This window comes from Brienomyrus brachyistius, unplaced genomic scaffold (assembly GCF_023856365.1).
Source record: "Brienomyrus brachyistius isolate T26 unplaced genomic scaffold, BBRACH_0.4 scaffold50, whole genome shotgun sequence".
In the NCBI taxonomy this organism is placed as follows: domain Eukaryota; kingdom Metazoa; phylum Chordata; class Actinopteri; order Osteoglossiformes; family Mormyridae; genus Brienomyrus; species Brienomyrus brachyistius.
This window is the reverse complement of record NW_026042325.1, coordinates 1,626,244-1,644,215: the sequence shown is the minus strand read 5'-3', so window position 1 is coordinate 1,644,215 and position 17,972 is coordinate 1,626,244. Positions and strand designations below refer to the sequence as shown.

Below are 17,972 nucleotides of genomic sequence, written 5' to 3'. Positions count from 1 at the left end.
AAATCATGAAGTTAAACACCTGTCTCTTTAAATGGATTGACGTTCTCTGCTATTTATCGCTACGCATTTGTTGCGTTTGCAGTTACGGGTCTTGTATGTTGTGTGGTACTGACGTTAAGGAACATATGCATATTGTTAATATACAGAATACAGTACCGTTCTCATTAATAAAAACGTCGACGTGTTATATAAAATGCAGTCATGTTGTTTGGCATGGTTGATACCGAGTGGTTACGTTCAACTGCATGGCGACAGCAGTAATTCAGTGGCGCGGATGAGTGTGAGATCACGAGGGGGCCGGTACCTTAGCAGGCGAGCCAATGTGACCAGAGATTTGGCGTTTTTTCTTTTTGGCGCGTACGTGCGCAGTCAGAAGAACCGAGAGAAACAGAGGGACATAGAAGCATTTCTGAAAAAGGGTGATTAGACAGAGGAAGTGAGGTCCTATTTTACGGGTGAGCTTTTATATAATAATGATTAGGATCATTTGTTTAGTAGCAATCCGTTTATTCGGCGAGTTTACGTTTAGCACACGCTAGACGTGTGGGTGTGTTTTTGAAGTTGCCGCATTTCGCGGTCTTCTGTCCAGTAGCGTGCAACGCAACAGTAAACCATATTTAGAGGGCTGGTTCCTCGAAGGGGACGATGTGAGAAGCGGGGAAGTAACATCTACCGAAGTGGGTGGTTACCATATTGAAAGACTACTGACGGGCGGGCATGATGACCAATCAGACGTTTAGATTTTGCTGGCTGACGCGCATTGGGCTTTATAATTGGAGATTTACCAATAGCCGGAAATGCGGAGGTGGGATTTCCTGCAAGGAGCATTCGCATACCTTCGCGTCTCGTCTCAGACATGTGTGTTTATGTTGATTTTTGCTGTTTGTTCGCTTACAGACTATCAGGTACGGACCTTCCCATTTAGGGATTCAAGTGTCTTGCAAAAAGAACGCAGTATTCAGTAGTTTTGCATATCCATCTTTAAATGGCGATTTCTGACGAACTATCTTCTTAAGACTATAACGAACTGTAGAACTGTGCTATAGTATTCCTAATCTCCCACCATCTCAGGATTATACCCTCTATTTGGGGTTTTTAGACTAGTACTGCTTTTGCGACGTACGATACTTAATATGCTTGATTTTCCTCTGAAACCTGTTTAATTTGTGATATACACGCAAGCCAATACACTTTATGCCAATTATTATTGGTAATGAACATTCCAGGACGTTGCCATCCACTTGCTTCTGTATGTCTTTTCATCTAGGTTTTAGTATCTGTGAACGGTAACGCTTGAACTGGGATAAAGACGAAACATCCCTGGTCCAAGAGACCTTGTTTGCTTTAGTTTTACGTGGTTTGTACTTGTTTAACACTGATGCGTTTGTGTAGTGCTCATGATTTGTGCATTGGCTGGGGCGGTTTGCGAATGAAATCCTCATGATCGATACTGATGATATCAAAAGGTTAATTTGTCGACATTTGTAGGGCGACGGTCTGTCCTGCACTTTAAGGGGCCGGTGTGAGTTTCCCTAACCCTTCTTAACGCTACGTCATTAGTAAGTTCTAGTAAGTCATTAGTAAGGTAAAACTCACTTCCTGGCGATCTTCCATCTTGCAAAGTGCTGCGTGTAGTGTGTCACCAGTCTATGTAAAAAATATATGCTGTTTGTCATTGTTAAGATACAATGATCAAGTTTTTGGGGGGCTGTGAAACACAGGTAGGTGTGTTTACAGGGCCTGTGCACATAAACCCAAAACAACTGACTTTATTTTCATTTTCAGGTGGGAAACATCTGTTGCTCTGTGGAGACTAAGGTGCAACAGTATCTTCACTTGCTATTTTCTCGTTTAATCTCAGATTGTTAGCGACCCACCATCTGCGGCTGTAAGTAAAGGGTAAGCTACAGTATTCTAAAGAGAAGTTGCCTTCTTCATAGTCTGTCTTCTCTGGGTGGGTCTGTAGCATTCAATGCCCTATACTTGCATTCTAATATTTCATGCACGTTCATGTTTAAGGACCCCCCCCCCCACACACACACACACACCCTCCCCCTCGCATTTTGTGTTGCTGTCGGCATCCTGACAGCCATGGGAAAGAAGACCCAGCAGCACCCGGATGTGGAGGGAGAGTCCTCGAATGAGGAAGAATACGTGGTGGAGAAAGTCCTGGACCGGAGGGTGGTGAAGGGCCGTGTGGAGTACTTCCTCAAGTGGAAAGGCTACTCAGAGTGAGCGCTGCCTACAGTCTAGCTAATGCAGCTAGTTAGATTCAGTGTTACCTTAGAGTGAGGTTCTGACAAGAGAAGGATTGGGGGTGCATTGGAACATGGGCACTTCATATCTTCATTCTTGGATACCTGGACAACCTTTTTTTAATTGGAACTCCTTTAATAGCCAGTGGGTATTAATGTACTTAGGATATTTACAATGATTTCGTGGGTGGGAGGGAAGACTGAAGACCCAGATATCTGCATCGTCGCCCCCTGTCCTCAGTGTATTCATTGGCAGGCACTTGCCTAAGTATGAATCTGACATAGTCGCATTTTTAGAATATGCAGGTGCTGTGAACAAGAAGCAGTGACGGATATTTCTTAGGAACCGTAATAGATGCCATGACTTCTAGCTGTTTGTTCCCCATGAAATTGATTATATTAAAAGATTTCTTAAAGTTAAACCTTATGGAAGATGCATTGCAGTATCAATACTTCCCCTCGTAATGGGAGTCGTGTGGTTCATGAAAGAATTTCTTTAATTTAAAGAATCGCACTTTCAGGAGACTCATTGATTGGTAACAGAATAACTGTAGCAGCTAGGAAATATGTAATGATGTAACTGGCTCACTGAACATCTGGCATGAATGACAGTATTGTTACAGTTATATTTAACTACACTTGGCATCACAAGGCCTGTTAGTTAAGGTCACGTTAATATGCTGCCTTTGAACATAAGTCAATGGATAAAATCCCAACTGCTTTGTTATACCTATTTAGATTTTTATTTGAATCTGTGGTAAATATTTTTCTTGTCCTTTTTGTAGGAAACACAACAGCTGGGAGCCAGAGAAGAACCTGGATTGTGCTGAGCTCATTACAGAGTTCATGAAGACGTACGTGAAGGCCGGCACTGGAGAAGGCCAGCCGAAGAGCACAGGGCTGTCGGGCGGACATTCGAAGGAAAGCTCAGCCACCAAGAGGAAGATCTGCACCGAGGATGATGATGAGCAGGAGAGTTCCGCAACGAAGAAGAAGGAGGTGGGTGAGAGTGTAACCAGAAGGGTTTCCTTTGGTACCTCGTGGATCGAGTCAAGTGTCACTGTCATTACAGAGAAATGAGAGACGTTTCTTGTTGCGTTGGGTCAGTGGCCACAGCAGTAAAGACTGACTTTCTGAATGTGCTGCAGGACGACGTTCTGATTGCAAGGGGATTTGAGAGAGGACTGCAACCAGAGAAGATCATTGGTGCGACAGATTCATGTGGGGATTTAATGTTCCTCATGAAGTGGTGAGTGTATGTGTGTGTGTGTGTGTGTGTCACAGTCACACCTTTGTTGGTTTCTTTTAGGTCTCCTCAGGAATTTCATTACATGAAATAGCTGAAAGTCTCCATGTTGATTTTTAAGCATTTTTAAGATCAGCCTGAGAATGCATCTCCCCTGTGTCACGCAGGAAAGATTCCGACGAGGCTGACCTCGTGCTGGCCAAAGAGGCCAATAAGAAATGCCCGCAGATTGTCATCGCCTTCTACGAGGAACGTCTGACGTGGCACGAAGATGGGGACAAGGAGAAGGGCGGAGTGAGCGTGTGACAGCCACCCGTCACCTGCGGGAGGGGCGTGCAGAGAGGGATGTTTATTTTTAATGTTTGCTATATTTCTCTCCAGGTGATAATTCACTGGTATTAATTTTGTATTTCATTTAATTTTCTTTTGGAGGACTTGCTTCCCCTTCCTGTTTAGCCAAGTCTGTCTTAGTTGGACTTTTTAAAGAGAATTACTCTCTCCCAGTGTAAGTCAGGTTATTTTCCCCAATTCTGTTCTATGTAATGCTGTGAAGTAAGCATCACACTTTTCCACTTTTCTTGAGCATTTTCATGTAGTCGCTCTGACTTTATTCAGTGGAATAATTGAGAATGAATCATATTCCATTGTGAAATGATCTTGTTTAGCCATAGGTGCTGAAATGTGGTTTCTTAAACCAATTAAAGTTTTCATGTGTTGGGACCTTGTCAGCTCACACAGTAAAACACTTTGATATTTAACATCATTGAATGTTCACACGTAAGTTTGTGTGAGTAAGTGATTATCACGTTGAGAACAAAGTAACCGGTTGTTTTTAAAGCTCAAAATTCTTTAAATGAGGTGAATTGTTATTATAGCCAAATGATACAAATCTCACTATTTCGTTAACACTTTGGGGGGGGGGGGGGGATGCGTGTCTATTTGTAATGAAAGTCTATAGTTTTTTCATGCTAAGGGGCACTGTGAAGTGACGTTTTGTATATGACCAGCACAAAGGACTTGTATGCCATTTGTGCAGTTTTGACAGTCTAAAGTCAACCATGAGCATGTTGTGCTTTCTGGAGCAGAGTGCAGTCCTGAAGGCTTCACAACATCTCATTCTCTCATTCAGACCTTCCTTGGTGCCTGTCGTCTACTCAGTTCCGTAACATTTTAGCCTCAGTGTTTTTTATTATAATTCTGTAGGATTTCTAATACCTTCAGTCAGCTTTATTCTTTTCCAATAAACATTTTTTTTTTTAATTTAATATGAGCAGTTAAGAATGTACAGTTTTTGAAATGCTGTAATATTGGAAATCTGACAAGATCCCTGGTGGGCAAAGTAATGGTTCGAAATGGGCTTTAGTTTACCCTCAAAATACGCTGTTACGGGTCCCTGCGTAGGCAGAGGGGGCCGCATTTCTTGGTACTTGCTGCTGAGTTTGTCCTATACAAAGTCATCTGGAGCCTCGGCCTGTTTCAAGTGTGCAGAGAGCGTCTCCCATTAAAAGGTGCCACCATTCATTCTGAATTATTCGTGTGAAGATCCCTTGCTGTCTGTCATTTGTATGTTTCTGTAATTGTAGTAAACAGACTTTTTAATGTTGTAGTACCTTTGTCTTTGTGCCAAGGAGGAGTGTGTTGCCAGTTGAGTTACACAGTGGGTTTGTCATTGAATGGTTTTGAGTGATTGTCTTCAGATAATTACTGTGTATCGCTTATTATCGCTTATTGCCTGTTTTAAAGTGAAGTCACTGTACGCAACATGGCAAATCGTTAATAATGACATTCACGTCCAACCAGTAGAGGGCGCCAGAGTACAGTTTTATAAACTCAACCAGGCACACAAGGAAAAAAATGTAGAGTTTAATCTCCTAGAAGTTAATTTGAAATTAAACGGACATTCCAGACGTTTAGAAGCTTTAGGGTAGTAAAAGGGAATTCTTACATAATGTTTTTGTTCAGTCATCCATTTAACCTGCCTGCTTTTATGGCACTGAAATATGGAAATAAATTTGATGTGCTTGGATTGCAGGTAAGATTTTTTTTTAAATTACTTCGTTTTTCAGTTGCTCAGAGATGATTATTTTTATTTCAAGCAGCAATATTTAAATTAATAATCGTTCTTATTTCCTGAAACCATGTTTTCGCGGTAATTTTCATTAGATTTGTGTGAGTGATGTTGGCAGTTGGCAGCAGAGCATATGTTTCAGTCTCATGTATGCGGAAGGAGGAATCCAGCTCAGTTCCGTTACCGTTTGTGTGACTGGGCAGGAGAGTCCCTGGACGATCTTGGACCTGGATAGATGGTATTACATAATGTCTGCTGTGGAGTTTATTTACAGTGCAGCCTGTGGCCTTTGGGTACCATAGCAGATGTTTAAAAGGAGAACCACGCAAGAGCCATCCGTCAAAACAAGAGACGGATGACAGGGAGCATAAGTGCCGAATGCGAAAAAGCCTGCAGCAGTATTGCTGAAATGCGACTTTTAAAGCTGAGCTGGGGTTACAAAATGCAAACCTCACCCCTTTCTGAGGAAAGCTGATACAAAGTAAAAGTCAAGTGTCTTGGGCACCTGTATCTGCCCGTATTTCACTTCTAACATTGAAGCCTCTTGCGGTAACATTGGAGTTAATATCCTTCTAGTTTGGTCTTGTTCAAGTTCCCTACATTGTTGTTATCAGCTGCTAGTTCGCACCCTCACAAAATGCAATTCTATGTCCTGAAATCACCTCTGTCCTCTCGGGCCAGGAAAAAGCAGAACTGGCACGTGTTCTCAGTCTCTGTCTTCCCTTCCGTTACCTTTAGCCGGGATTTTCTGCATGCCTGCTCCTCTCAGAGATGATGGAACCCTCTAGAAAAAGCTCTTAAGGGAACGTCAGATCGATAGTAAATTTTATTTCCCAAGACTCTTTTTCCCAGTACAGGAAGTGATGCAAAGAAACTTCCGGGTCACGTATATAGAGCTGAAGACTGCTGCATCGAAGAGACCGACATGGACTGGTTTTACTGGGGTAGCGGCTCATTGACATAGAATATTGTACAAAGGAAATGCCTTTTAAAATATGCTAATAAAATAATCATTTGAGAGAACACAATTGTGGGAACCATGGCCCTCGTTAGGTCCCATCATTCGGGGCTATAGCCTGGAGGATTTTAGCCCCGATGCTAATCTTCCTTCAAAAACAAAACTCAAGCCCCAAGTAAACCTGACTTAGCCCCTGATCTTTTAAATAGCTATTAACTCCCCTGCTGAGAAGTATAGGGTGAGGATACATAGACCATCGTGTGACAGAAGCACACAGAGATTAACTTTCAGGGTGTATTACAAAGAAACCTTAAGTTCAGTCATTGTCCTGCTTTCCAGGCTTTTTACTGCTAATTCTGCTTGTGCCTTGTAACCTACAGATGTCAGGGAGAAGCAGTAATGGTGCATTGACTTGCTTTTGTAAATCCCATTAGAAACCCTGAGACTTTGGCCAAGGCAGCAGAGGCTTCGGACGCAAACCAGTGACATAAAGGGTCAGAATGGAGTAGTGATAAGTAACGAAAAGCCAAAATCATCATAACTACAAGAGGAGTTACAGATTCTACGCAGAGTCCACCAAGCCTCTGTACTGGTTTGAGTGGTTTTCAAGATGATGACATTGGTTACTTTGTAAATGTGCCTGACTGGTCCACGGTGGGTCTCCTCAGGGTCTTCAAGTACTATAAGGTGGAGCAGATCTTTCAGAGGGTCAATCCTGGGTGAAGCACCAACCATCTAATGATGATTCTGATGAATGATGTACTTAAGAATGGCTTTCTTTTCTGATCGGTGCTCCATGGTAATTCCAGAGATCACTTAGACTCGCTGAGCAGCAGATTTTGGCTGAAACTCTGAAGGGTTTCTGTAATAACCACCTGTACTTGTACTTAAGCTGGGGGTCCGTGCAAGCTGCACAGCTGGGGATGGAGGGGGAGGGCCTTTGAATGGTAGGCTAATTGGCGAACCATTTCCTTTTGAACACTGAAATCTGCATTTTGTTAGGCAGGCTCCATGGAAGGAGAAATCACAATCAATAAATAACCTTCCTGTTCAAGCAATTTTAAATGCATCATTTATGAAGTGCCCCTTTTTTGCTGGAGACGTGTAGGTTGTTTAAAGAATATTCTGTACAATAATAATGTGAGGGGTATTAAAAATTAATGTAATTACACGTGTAAAACGTATCTACTTTACATATGGCGATTCTATTGAAATGAACCCTTGGGCCAATCAAGAGGCTTCCGAAGGACAAAGGCGGGTTTGAATACTACACATAGTGCTGCATTGCCATGGACCATCGTTAAAATCGCTGCACAATTTTTATTTTAAAAACTTGAGTCTTATGCCGGGCCTAATTTAATCGCCTTCTCGTCCACAGGAGCCTTGCTAAGTACGGAAGTCACAATCAAGGCTGCTGTTGACGAAGAGGCGAGTGCAAAGTTTAGCCTGCTCACCCCCACCGCCATTCCCATTCTGGCTGAGGAGAGGAGTTATAGATGCCATAAAAGGTAGATAATGCATTGTTAACTAATTCTGTCTGCTCAGTGCTGATATATCCCTCGCTTTAAATCTCCGCGACTGCTATAAAATGCAAATGTTAATGCTAGCTCTCCTCAAGCTGGGATCATTTTTACGGGATGGAAGTAAAGGCTGGATGATGGGAGCGGGCGAGACGGGGCCTCTCAGCGGGTCACCCGGCACTCGCCGTCCGTCTGCCCGCGCCGTGCCGGTCGTAACCTGAGACTAATGCTGCCTGTTACCGTGTGCTTTTCAAATACCCAGCCTTGGAGATTTCCTACGGCCGTAAAGCCCAGATGGGAGCTTTAGGGGCTTTGATATATGCCTGATGTCAATCAGGAGGCTAGATATTTATATATTATATAGATAATTATTTAAATATTCATGCCATTTCTTAAATATGAATGGGAAACATGGCAATTTAAATAACGAAACTAGGAGCACAAAAACCGTCAAAATTATATTTCAGTTGTCATGCAAGATATTATGGTTGAAAGAATGATCCCCCCCTCCAAAAAAACCAAGAATAAGGGAAAAGTGGGTTCAAGGATTTAACCATCAATGCTCCCAATATGGGGGCCTTTGCATATTAAAAATGATGAGAATGTGACATTAACCGCAAAAATATTTATTCAGTCCAAATTGGTGTCACGCCTGTTACAACCTTTTCAGCTTCAAAATATTGATCTGGGACTGATATTCAATTACGCAATGCCATCTCCCAGCAAATGACTGATAATTTGTGTCCTGCCATAATTCTGAACTTGTCCATACGTTGTAAATGGGCCGTAAATTAATGCGAAGAAAAATAGAAAAAGCAGGGATCAAAGACTGATCCAATTAAAAGCACTTAATAAATCACAGCTACGGAGACTGTACCAAGTCTTTTTGAGCAAGTCTGCCAAACTGTAGCTAAAACAGAAGGCTGGGTTTAGTATTTACTGGCTATATGGAGAATATAATATGTGTCGCCTTACTTGCTGGGCTGCTGTTATAGTCTCATATTATAGTACACGCCGACCATTTTACTGACGTAGAGCTAAAATACAAGCTGACGATGCCATAATTTGGTCATGCTAATCTATAGAACTGGCGCATAAAAATCGGAACAGCGCGGTCCTCTGTCTGGCCCGCAGACGCCGCCCATCGTCTACAGCAAAAGCTGCGGCAAGTGCATGAATCCTAATTAGTCCTAAACTGCACAGCAAATAGTGGAATAATCAATAGTGGAATAACCCGGAAACGTAAGAAAAGGCCGTGGCTGCTGGTGGTCAATAGGTCGACGAGTATGGGGTTGAATTTAAGGGCTTTGTAGTCTGCAGAAAAAACGATGATCCCCGAAAAGTTCATTAAAACAGGAATGTATTTCGGACTGGATGTAAAATTACTCAAATGTTTCTGAATTATTATACTCTTAAATAATTGCACTGTTAAACATAATTGCGAGTATTCCATAACATGAGTGAAAACTATCCATTAAGTTGTATCTTTAATAGTATATTTTAATTTTGTACGTTATAGATGAATATTTGGAAGGTGTGAGAGTATGATTATACTAGAATGCACTTCTATAGTGTGACCAGCAGAGAGCAGAATTTAGCCAAGCAGCATGAAAGGCAGCATTAACACCGCTAAGGACCAGTCAGGTGCCTGCAGGTGTTATAGGAAGCCGTGATATTAAACGGAAATAAAATGCACGTAACCACACTGCGCCTTTTTCTATCACCAGCGTGCTGACATGCAATATAATCCAGTGAATATTCCTGACGTCTGTAATTTGAGTTCTGTATTGTCTTTATCCCTCTTTCCTCTGAGGCGTAGTCCGGCGTGATTTCGTCCCTGTATATCTGCGAGACCGGACCAGATTAGTGGCTGCTGGAAAACCACGAACCGGAAGAATATTTTCTGTGGATCTCCTTCCGCACAGCTGTTTCCAAGCTTTCTGTCCCTGTACCTATCTGGTGCTCTTCTTTGGCCAAACTGGGATTAACCACCTTCTGACAGACCCCCACTGAGCCCCCAAATGAGTCACATGACTCACACATGTCTGCTCCCACCTTCTGCCCTCCCCCCATTTTGTCTCCCATACAGCTTGTCCATCTACGGAACTAACTGCTCCTCTGGAGAGAAAAAACGAAAACTCCCCAGCATCCCCCCCGTTTGTCTGCTCCTCGTAAAAATCCGGCTTTATTTGAAAAATCACCGCAAGTGTCACCTGAGTGTTCTGTCTCCTGAGAAGCTTTACAGTGAGGTTTTTTTTTTCCGGAGGAGAAACCTTCATTTCCAGCTGATGGATGTGAGCTTTGGTCTCTAACTAGATACCACAAACAGGCCAGCGGAAATCCATCAGCGGCCTGCTGAAAGATGGAGGGGTATATTTAGTGCATGTTGGAACACCGGCACCTGAACAAGGCCTGTCTGTTTTCGGCCTCCGGATTAGGGTGTGTGTAGCACGGGTCTCGCTCATTACCGTCTCAGCTGTCAGAGCCTGTGGCCTAAACGTCCCAGGCGGAAGCCCTGGTATCTTGAAGGACCTGCTGATCTTCACCTTGGCTCTTCACTGTGTGTAGCTGAACCTGCTATGTAATTATCCTGGGAAGATGAAAAATAGGTGAAGCTTCCCTGACTGACTCTGAAGCTCCTGCCAACCAGGTTCCAGAAGACAATGAAGTCATGATTTATATAGTTACACTATATCCTTGTCTGCTTATTCATGCTTATTAATAAATTGTGTAACAATTGAATTCATGAAAATACGTTTTAAAATTAAATATAAAAAAGAATGAAAAATTTAAAAAGAAACTCAAATTGCTGTGCTCTTCTACCATGAAGTAACGAATTTAATACCTTTGTAGTACAGTTTCAAATGACTTTTTTGGAGAATTAGCTTTTCCGCATAATAATTTGACAAACAACGTTTGTTTCCTGTTTGCACAAGTACATTGGACTGCCTCCATTAGCCCAACCACATCTAGCTCTGCAAAGCTTGGGGGGGGTAACAGTGCAGGGACAGCACTGTGCAGCAGCCCTGGGGCTCGGGGTCGGGGGCCCGCAGGCGTGTGACTATTCTGAGGCTGGGGCTCAAACTGATGCCCTTCTGCTCACAGACACAGAGATGCAGCCCAGTGAGCCAAACACCATGTGGAAATTTACAGATGTGTGTTATACTGTTATGTCTGCTGATTGTATAGACGCTCGCCTGAACAGTTTAAAAAGATCTCGCTGAGGTGTCGTGCATGTGCCGTTAACTATGTTTAAATAGATGTGACCTGTTCATTGACATTGTTCATACTCAGTTCTGGTACCTGGCTAAGTAACGATCACGCTGCTGATGGGGTCCAAACTAGGGGCCCAAGCCTGTAAATTAGAAATGTTGTGTGTGAACTTATAAGAATGGCTGTGTTTTGTTTGCTCTTTTTTTGTCCATTTTCCACGACTTATCTAGCCACAGACGGCCCAGATGCTCTTGCAGGACACCCCAGAGGGTTGGTGCCTATTTCTTAATTTCTTAGAAATAAGTTCGGAATAAGTTCAACGCTATGTTTTTTTCATTTTTTTTTTAAATATTCGCTAGGCAGAAAACGTTGGCTCAGCTTCCATATGTATGGTGCCATTTTCATAAGTAAGCCGACAGTAATTCCAAGAATGTGTCATGTCAATCTGCTGTCTGTTCATCAAAAACAAACAGAGCATGTTCTCATGTAATGAGCAGTTCCTCGTTTGATTTTATTTATCAGTGCTGAAAGACGGTTGTTTTCACGGTCTCTGACTAGGCTGTATATAGCGCCTCTGGCTGAAAGAGTAATGAGGGGAAGCGCTGGAATATGAAGTGATCTCTCGTCCAGAACTCTGGCCACGTGAAGCATATGGAAAATACCGTGCATTAGGTGTTAATTTTATATGCACTAAATCTAAAGACCTGGTAAGAAGTAACCGGCACACTTAGTGCCAAAGAAGGTCTTTTCATTCCCTTGCAAATGTTGGCCAATGAGAAAACTTGAAATGCTTTAAAACATTTAACTGCGCATTTTCCTGTCACTCGGACATGCCAACGCGGCGGGGAGGTAAGACGACGTCTGCCGGCTACTGAGATGTGCCATCGACGGATCTCCATCCCTTTCCATCCGTTTTCCTGGACGTTTGCTGCTTCGCCGGAGTGGATCTAATCCAATTCGGCCGCGCAAATAGTCTTTGGTTCTCTACCGAAATGAGGTGAAATGCAATTAGTGCGACTCGATCCTTTCACGGCTGCTGAGGTAAAACCGGGCTCCTGAATTAATTGCGATTAATTTAGAGCTGAAGGTACAATCCGATTAAAGTCTAATGCTTGATTGATCCAAATGGGTTGCCTGGGCTTCTAAATCACAACGCTACAACCTGGTCGCAACTATGGATCGGCTGAGCAGTCAAGCAGCAATTAAAGCCTCGGACTCAGGGCCGTCTGGATGCACATTTGTAAACCCTAAGTTACTCTGACTGAAATAGGTAATCTGGATATAAATCAGGGTTAGCAAATGCATCTCGGACTTGGCTGCGGAGGAGAGGGGCGGAGCCCAGCTGGACTGTAATTCCAGCGAGGTCCTGTTGTAAAGTGAGTGGTACAGAGGGGTCACTCGGAGGGGTCACTGGTTATGGTGGGAAATAGATTTAGCATGTGTGTCAGGCGTGTATATCGGGTTTCCTGAGGCAGCATAGCACTCTGTGGGGCATATTAGCTGGATGAAGCGAGACTCTGTGCCCAGTTGGGCTTGGGCCCAGTTAGCGGAGGGGCACTGGCTTATCGGGTCCTTCCAGGCGGGAGGTTTTACGACGTAGCACTTTTGCAGGAATTCCATTTTGAAACAGTACAGGAGCCTTGGCCTGGTATCTCCTTTCCGGAGTGTTGCTGGTGAAAAGTGCTAATCCAGCACCATTTGAGGCTGACGTGAGAACAAGCCCTGGCTGGCCAGCAGGCCCCCGTCTTGGCAAGTCTCCACCCAGCCTCACTGCCACAGCCCCAGAGCAGCACGCCCCCCCGCGGCACTGACACCTCCGGGAACCCGGGCAGGTTCAGTAAATGCGGTACGTGATCCCGACGTTATCTAGGTAATATATTTAGGGACACTTATAAAACATATTATGTTACATTGCTTATGCTGACATATTTTAGCCATATTTTCAGTCATATTCACTTGTTCTCTTCCCATAAAAAGAAGCTGCTGTTCTATTATTCACATGCAGGGGGCGTCAGAGGGGTATCGATACCCTGGCAGATTCAGGGGGCCCAGCCCTTTACAGGGGCCCATGGATTCAGAAAATCATACATACAACTGAGTGGGGGAGGGGCAGAGTGTCTAGATACACCCCTGTGTACATTTATGGTTTTACAGTATCTACCCCAAAACAGTGTTAATCGCTTTATTATGGTACTGAAAATTTTCTTTACAGGATACAGTGCATTTCGCCGGAATCTCTCCGTGGTAAATGGCATAGGATCTTCTCTCTGATGCGTGAGGCTGTATCTCCCAGCTTTTTCCGTAAGGAAATGAGCAGGTCTGGAGCGTGAACCGCTGTGGCGTCCTGCACGGAGCAGCTGCGGGCCGATGCCGAGGTCACATGAGCCGCCGATCTGCGATTAGTACGAACAGGTGTGAGTCTGGTCACTGTGTGACCATAAAGAATTATGAGAAGCCTGGGCTGCAGGCATCGTGTAGCTTTGTCGCCATAGTTAGTGCCGTTATTATGGACGCAAACCAAAGACTTCGTGCCTTTTTTCTGCCCGTTTTAAACAGTCAGTAATGTGGCACAAGCCGGGTTAGAGCTCATGAGGACGGTGCTGGCAGCTTGTAATCGCACGTTTCTGCATGAATGGTGATACAAAAGAGAAAATAGGAAGAAAGCATTAAATGTTGGCACCCAAAAAATAAATTCCTGACGGCCGCCTGCAGCTTACTGCCTGTGTTCGGTTCCTCGGCGTAACGGTAATGATACGGCCGCAGAACAGACCGGGAGGAATGTGATGAGAACATTTTATATTGATATTATATATGCTATAAGCGGGTGGTAATCATTCTGAATGGGAATTGTCTTCAGGAACGTAGAAAAAGCAGCAGCAGTTCCCAGTAAGACGACAGACAGACCATGACAGGCCTGTTTTTGTAGCTTCTTTCTGTTGCCTTTATATAATAATATAATTGGCTTTAATATCTGATTCTACATTCGGAGTGAGTGAATATTGGTCTGGCCTCTGAAGTCCTGTGTAAAGCAACAGACTGGCTAACCCCCCCCCCCCGGCACTGCTCGTCCAGCTCTGTGCGGGTTTCCGGTGATCCACACCAGGCCCGTAGGGTAACCCCCCCCCCCCCGGTGTGGGCGGGCCATCGCACAGCGTAAATTTGAGCCCTTCCCCAAACCGCCATCTGCCCCGTTACCTCCAAGAAAGGCATTTGTGGGGCCTGGCGGGGGTGGGCCTAAGGGGGGGTATAAAAACTGCATACACAGCAGATGGTCTTCATGAAGCCCCCCCCCCCGTCCCTCTGCGCACGCATGCTGTCCGCCCCATGAACCCGACCGCGGCATGTCGCACGCATGAGCATCGCCGGCACGCATACTGGCCTGTCCCCAGTCTGAAGACAGGGTCCCGCATTCCCGGGATGCCACATGGGCCCACCCACCCCCGACTGGCCATGTGTGATCAATATGCCAAGATTAACCGCGTGGTTTTAACGTGGCACAAGCGGGATGACCAGCTTTACAGGAGCAGGAGCGAGCGGAGGCGGAAAGATGTGGTGTGTGTTTCCACTTACGGCCTTCAGGGCGGCGGCAGTGTGTCGCCACCTGCTTCTCTTTAGCCAGCTCTGGAAGTGCTGATGGAGTTTAAAGCGAGAGGCCGGTTGGGGATAGCCGGCATGCAAACCCAAGAATCGGGCATGAAAGCGGCCTGCTGTGATTCACTAGGGCCCACGCATCACCGATTTATCTCTGAATAAAGCCGCGGGGGGGGAGGTGGGGGCGGATTTCATGGTAATGAAACAAAGCTGAACTGGGCCGGTCCTGCTTTGGGTCCTTTAAGCCTCCGTACTTTTTTATGAGCGAGCCGCTTCTCCGCCACCTGCCCACCGTACTCGCCGTGCGGTTTAAACGGATCCACACGACCCCGGCCAGCACCGCCAAGCTGCTACAGCCGCACAATAAGGCGTGTGTTAGATACGCTGCCCTCTCAGTGCGTCTTCGTCTCCTGTTCCCCTTTTTAGAAATGGCTGCAGTGCCGTTGATGATGGAGTTCTTAACCCGCGGGCGGCGTTGGGTAAGTAGGACCGCAGTTTACACGCCGTCAGGCCTAATTTTGATGGACGCAAATGCGTTATCGTGTCACTTAAATCTCCTAATGAGAGTCCGGAAAGGGCTTCCTTTTCAATTATGTGAAAATGCAAGTCAGCTGCGTCGTCTGGGTGACAGGAAGGACCAGAGAGGCCACCGGTCCGCCAAGCGGCCCATCTGTTTGCGATCAGCCCCTGGCCAGGCCAGTGGGCGGGGGGCTGGTAGGAAACAGCCGCCGTTTTGCCCGGGCTGCCCAGCCAGCTACTGACTCGCCACATCTTGCTGCTCCTCATTCCTCCACATAAATCCAGGTGGCTGTGAATAAGGCCCCTCTCAGGCCAGCAATTGTGGGAGCAGGGAGGCACATTCCAGGACGCCCTGCAGGCCCCGGTCCGGTCTTGCCCCGCGCAGCACGCAGGCCTTAATGCTTTTACAGTACCCTGGCTTTCTAAGCCAGCAAACTCCTGCTTCGCTTTTCCGTTACTTTCTGATTATTCTACCATAAACTTCTTTATGCCTTACTTTTTAAACTAAGCACATGTGCAGAGTTAACAACATTAACCATCCTTTTTATCGTCCGTGTTACATGACAAACTGGTTGGTAGGCTATAAAGGGTAAACAAGTACTGTTCCCTCTAGCGACCGACACTGGACTTACATCAGACATTACAGAACCAGCGCACAGAACAGGTCCCCAAAACGGGGACAATCTTACGTTTTGTACAACCTTGATATTTCTGAAGAATTATAAACATGAAAGCTTACATATTTAAAATGTTATTGACTCTGATTAGAAAGGTCTGGCGGTTATCTACACATCATGTGTGACAGCATTTACTAACCAAACGCAACATCTACACTATATCGTCTCCACGTCCAAGTGACGGTTCAGACTCACCAGTGATCTTTATTTGATTGAAAAAAAATAAGATTTAAGAATAACAAACCTTTTCTCTACAGCTTAGGCCACTTTTAAAAAAATGGTTCTCGTCCCCTCCCGACCCGCCGAAATGCCTCCGACCCGAATTTTTTTTTATTTTTTATTTAGTTAAAATCGCATGGAAATAGCTCAAGAATGACGAAATTTGAATTTCCCGCGCATTCCACATCGACGATTGATCCACATTGTGTAATCCTAGTCTTGGAATGGTTTCATGAACCTAAATTTGTCTCTACCTGAGATGGGCTGGTGCAAAGACTTAAATCTGGGGAAGTGATGTGGTACATGTTCTTAAGTACTTGTTTGTAGAGTTGCATTTCCTTGTTCAACCATATTTTGTAAATTCCTCGTGTTTTAACATGTTTTAATACACTTTCTTTCTAGATATATATTTTAAAATCTTGGTTGTTCATTTAGAATGGGAATGACAAACAGAATATTGGTTTCAAATAGTATCATTTTTATATTCACGAATGAAACATCAGCATAAAGTATTAGGAAGGCATTTATGAGATACACATGGATCAAGGAATTTACATTCTTGTATTTTCTTACATTTAATATATTTGAAACGCAACAAACTGGAAGAACTGAGGAGGCATACTAAGTAGGTCTGCTCTCTTCGGTATGTATTTTCAAATATGTATTTTCTTACATATTTGAAAGTCCAAACAGTCAATCAAAATTTGTAAAAAAAAAATCCCGCCCGCCCTACCCACCCCCTCCAAAAAAAAGGACGAGAACCAATTATTTTTTTAAGTGGCCTTAGTACCGACCAAATGAACGACAACTGTGTAGAACAGCAGGCCAATCAAAATAAGGTCAGCTTATTTATGTCTTTTAAATGAACTAAAATCAAGCTCCTTGCATCGGTCGTTTATTCATGTATTGTGAAAAAGCTTCCATATTTAAAAGATTAAATTGCATCAAGTCGCCCAGCATTTAAAGTATGAAGCAGAGTTGGCGTTTTCTTTGGACTTTATGTTAATACGGTACGCCCTCGGAATGCACTGGGCGGGACTCCTCTCAGCTGCGATCTACGTAATGACCACTGGAGGACGACACCGTGCCAGGCCTACACTGTTTTTCTTAAATATCTATTTGAGGTCAGCTATAAACTATTTTAAAAGATCCAAACGTCTCTATTTGGAGAAGAGTTACACGGTATTGCTATCTTAAAATGTGAAAGATTTATATTTGTGGCTCCACAGACTGTGCAAATGTCCACAAAAATCCCTGTATTAAAATAAGCAAATAAAATATACGATGATTTATTGTTATTTCACTACGGATTGCGATACATCCTGTACATCCATTTCCTGCATAGTAATCACATATTCTGGATGTGTCGATGTGTAACTCACAAGCAGGCAGCTGTTACGGCACGTATGAAAAGAAGTCCCGATGTTTTCTGCCAAGTAAAGAAATGACATATTTCATTCCATCAACCCAAATCCAGCTACCAGCCCTCGTTCAGATTTATGATTTACGTTACTTCTCTCTTTCGCGCTTTGTGTGTGAGCCGCAGGATGGGTGTGTCCTCTTAAGTGGAGTCAGTGTAAGCACCTGTCCTGGCGCCACCTCGCCCCCACATCAGCTCTAAGCCCCGGGGCGAAGCGGCAGGACTCATCAGTCAAACTCCTTGCTGCCCTTCTGTAATCCCATCAAAGCGCAGATTCACCTCGCAC

At 44.3% G+C, this 17,972-nt stretch overlaps 1 protein-coding gene across 5 annotated transcripts; it reads left to right on the top strand.

Annotated features, from left to right (window-relative positions):
• Window positions 1–19: 19 nt before the first annotated feature.
• LOC125723522 (chromobox protein homolog 5-like) lies at window positions 20–5,107 on the top strand. 5 transcript variants are annotated; one of them, XM_049000179.1, is made up of 6 exons: window positions 20–455; window positions 1,786–1,899; window positions 2,090–2,231; window positions 3,041–3,254; window positions 3,404–3,504; window positions 3,669–5,107. In XM_049000179.1, exons 3-6 carry the CDS (start codon window positions 2,092–2,094, stop codon window positions 3,805–3,807), a joined length of 594 nt encoding a protein of 197 aa, XP_048856136.1. In that variant the 5' UTR covers window positions 20–455; window positions 1,786–1,899; window positions 2,090–2,091; the 3' UTR covers window positions 3,808–5,107. The 5 variants fall into 5 exon arrangements, with proteins under 5 accessions (XP_048856136.1, XP_048856133.1, XP_048856132.1 ...); XM_049000176.1 differs by having other exon boundaries at window positions 2,020–2,231; XM_049000180.1 differs by lacking the exon at window positions 20–455 and adding an exon at window positions 803–905.
• The last annotated feature ends 12,865 nt before the right edge of the window (window positions 5,108–17,972 follow it).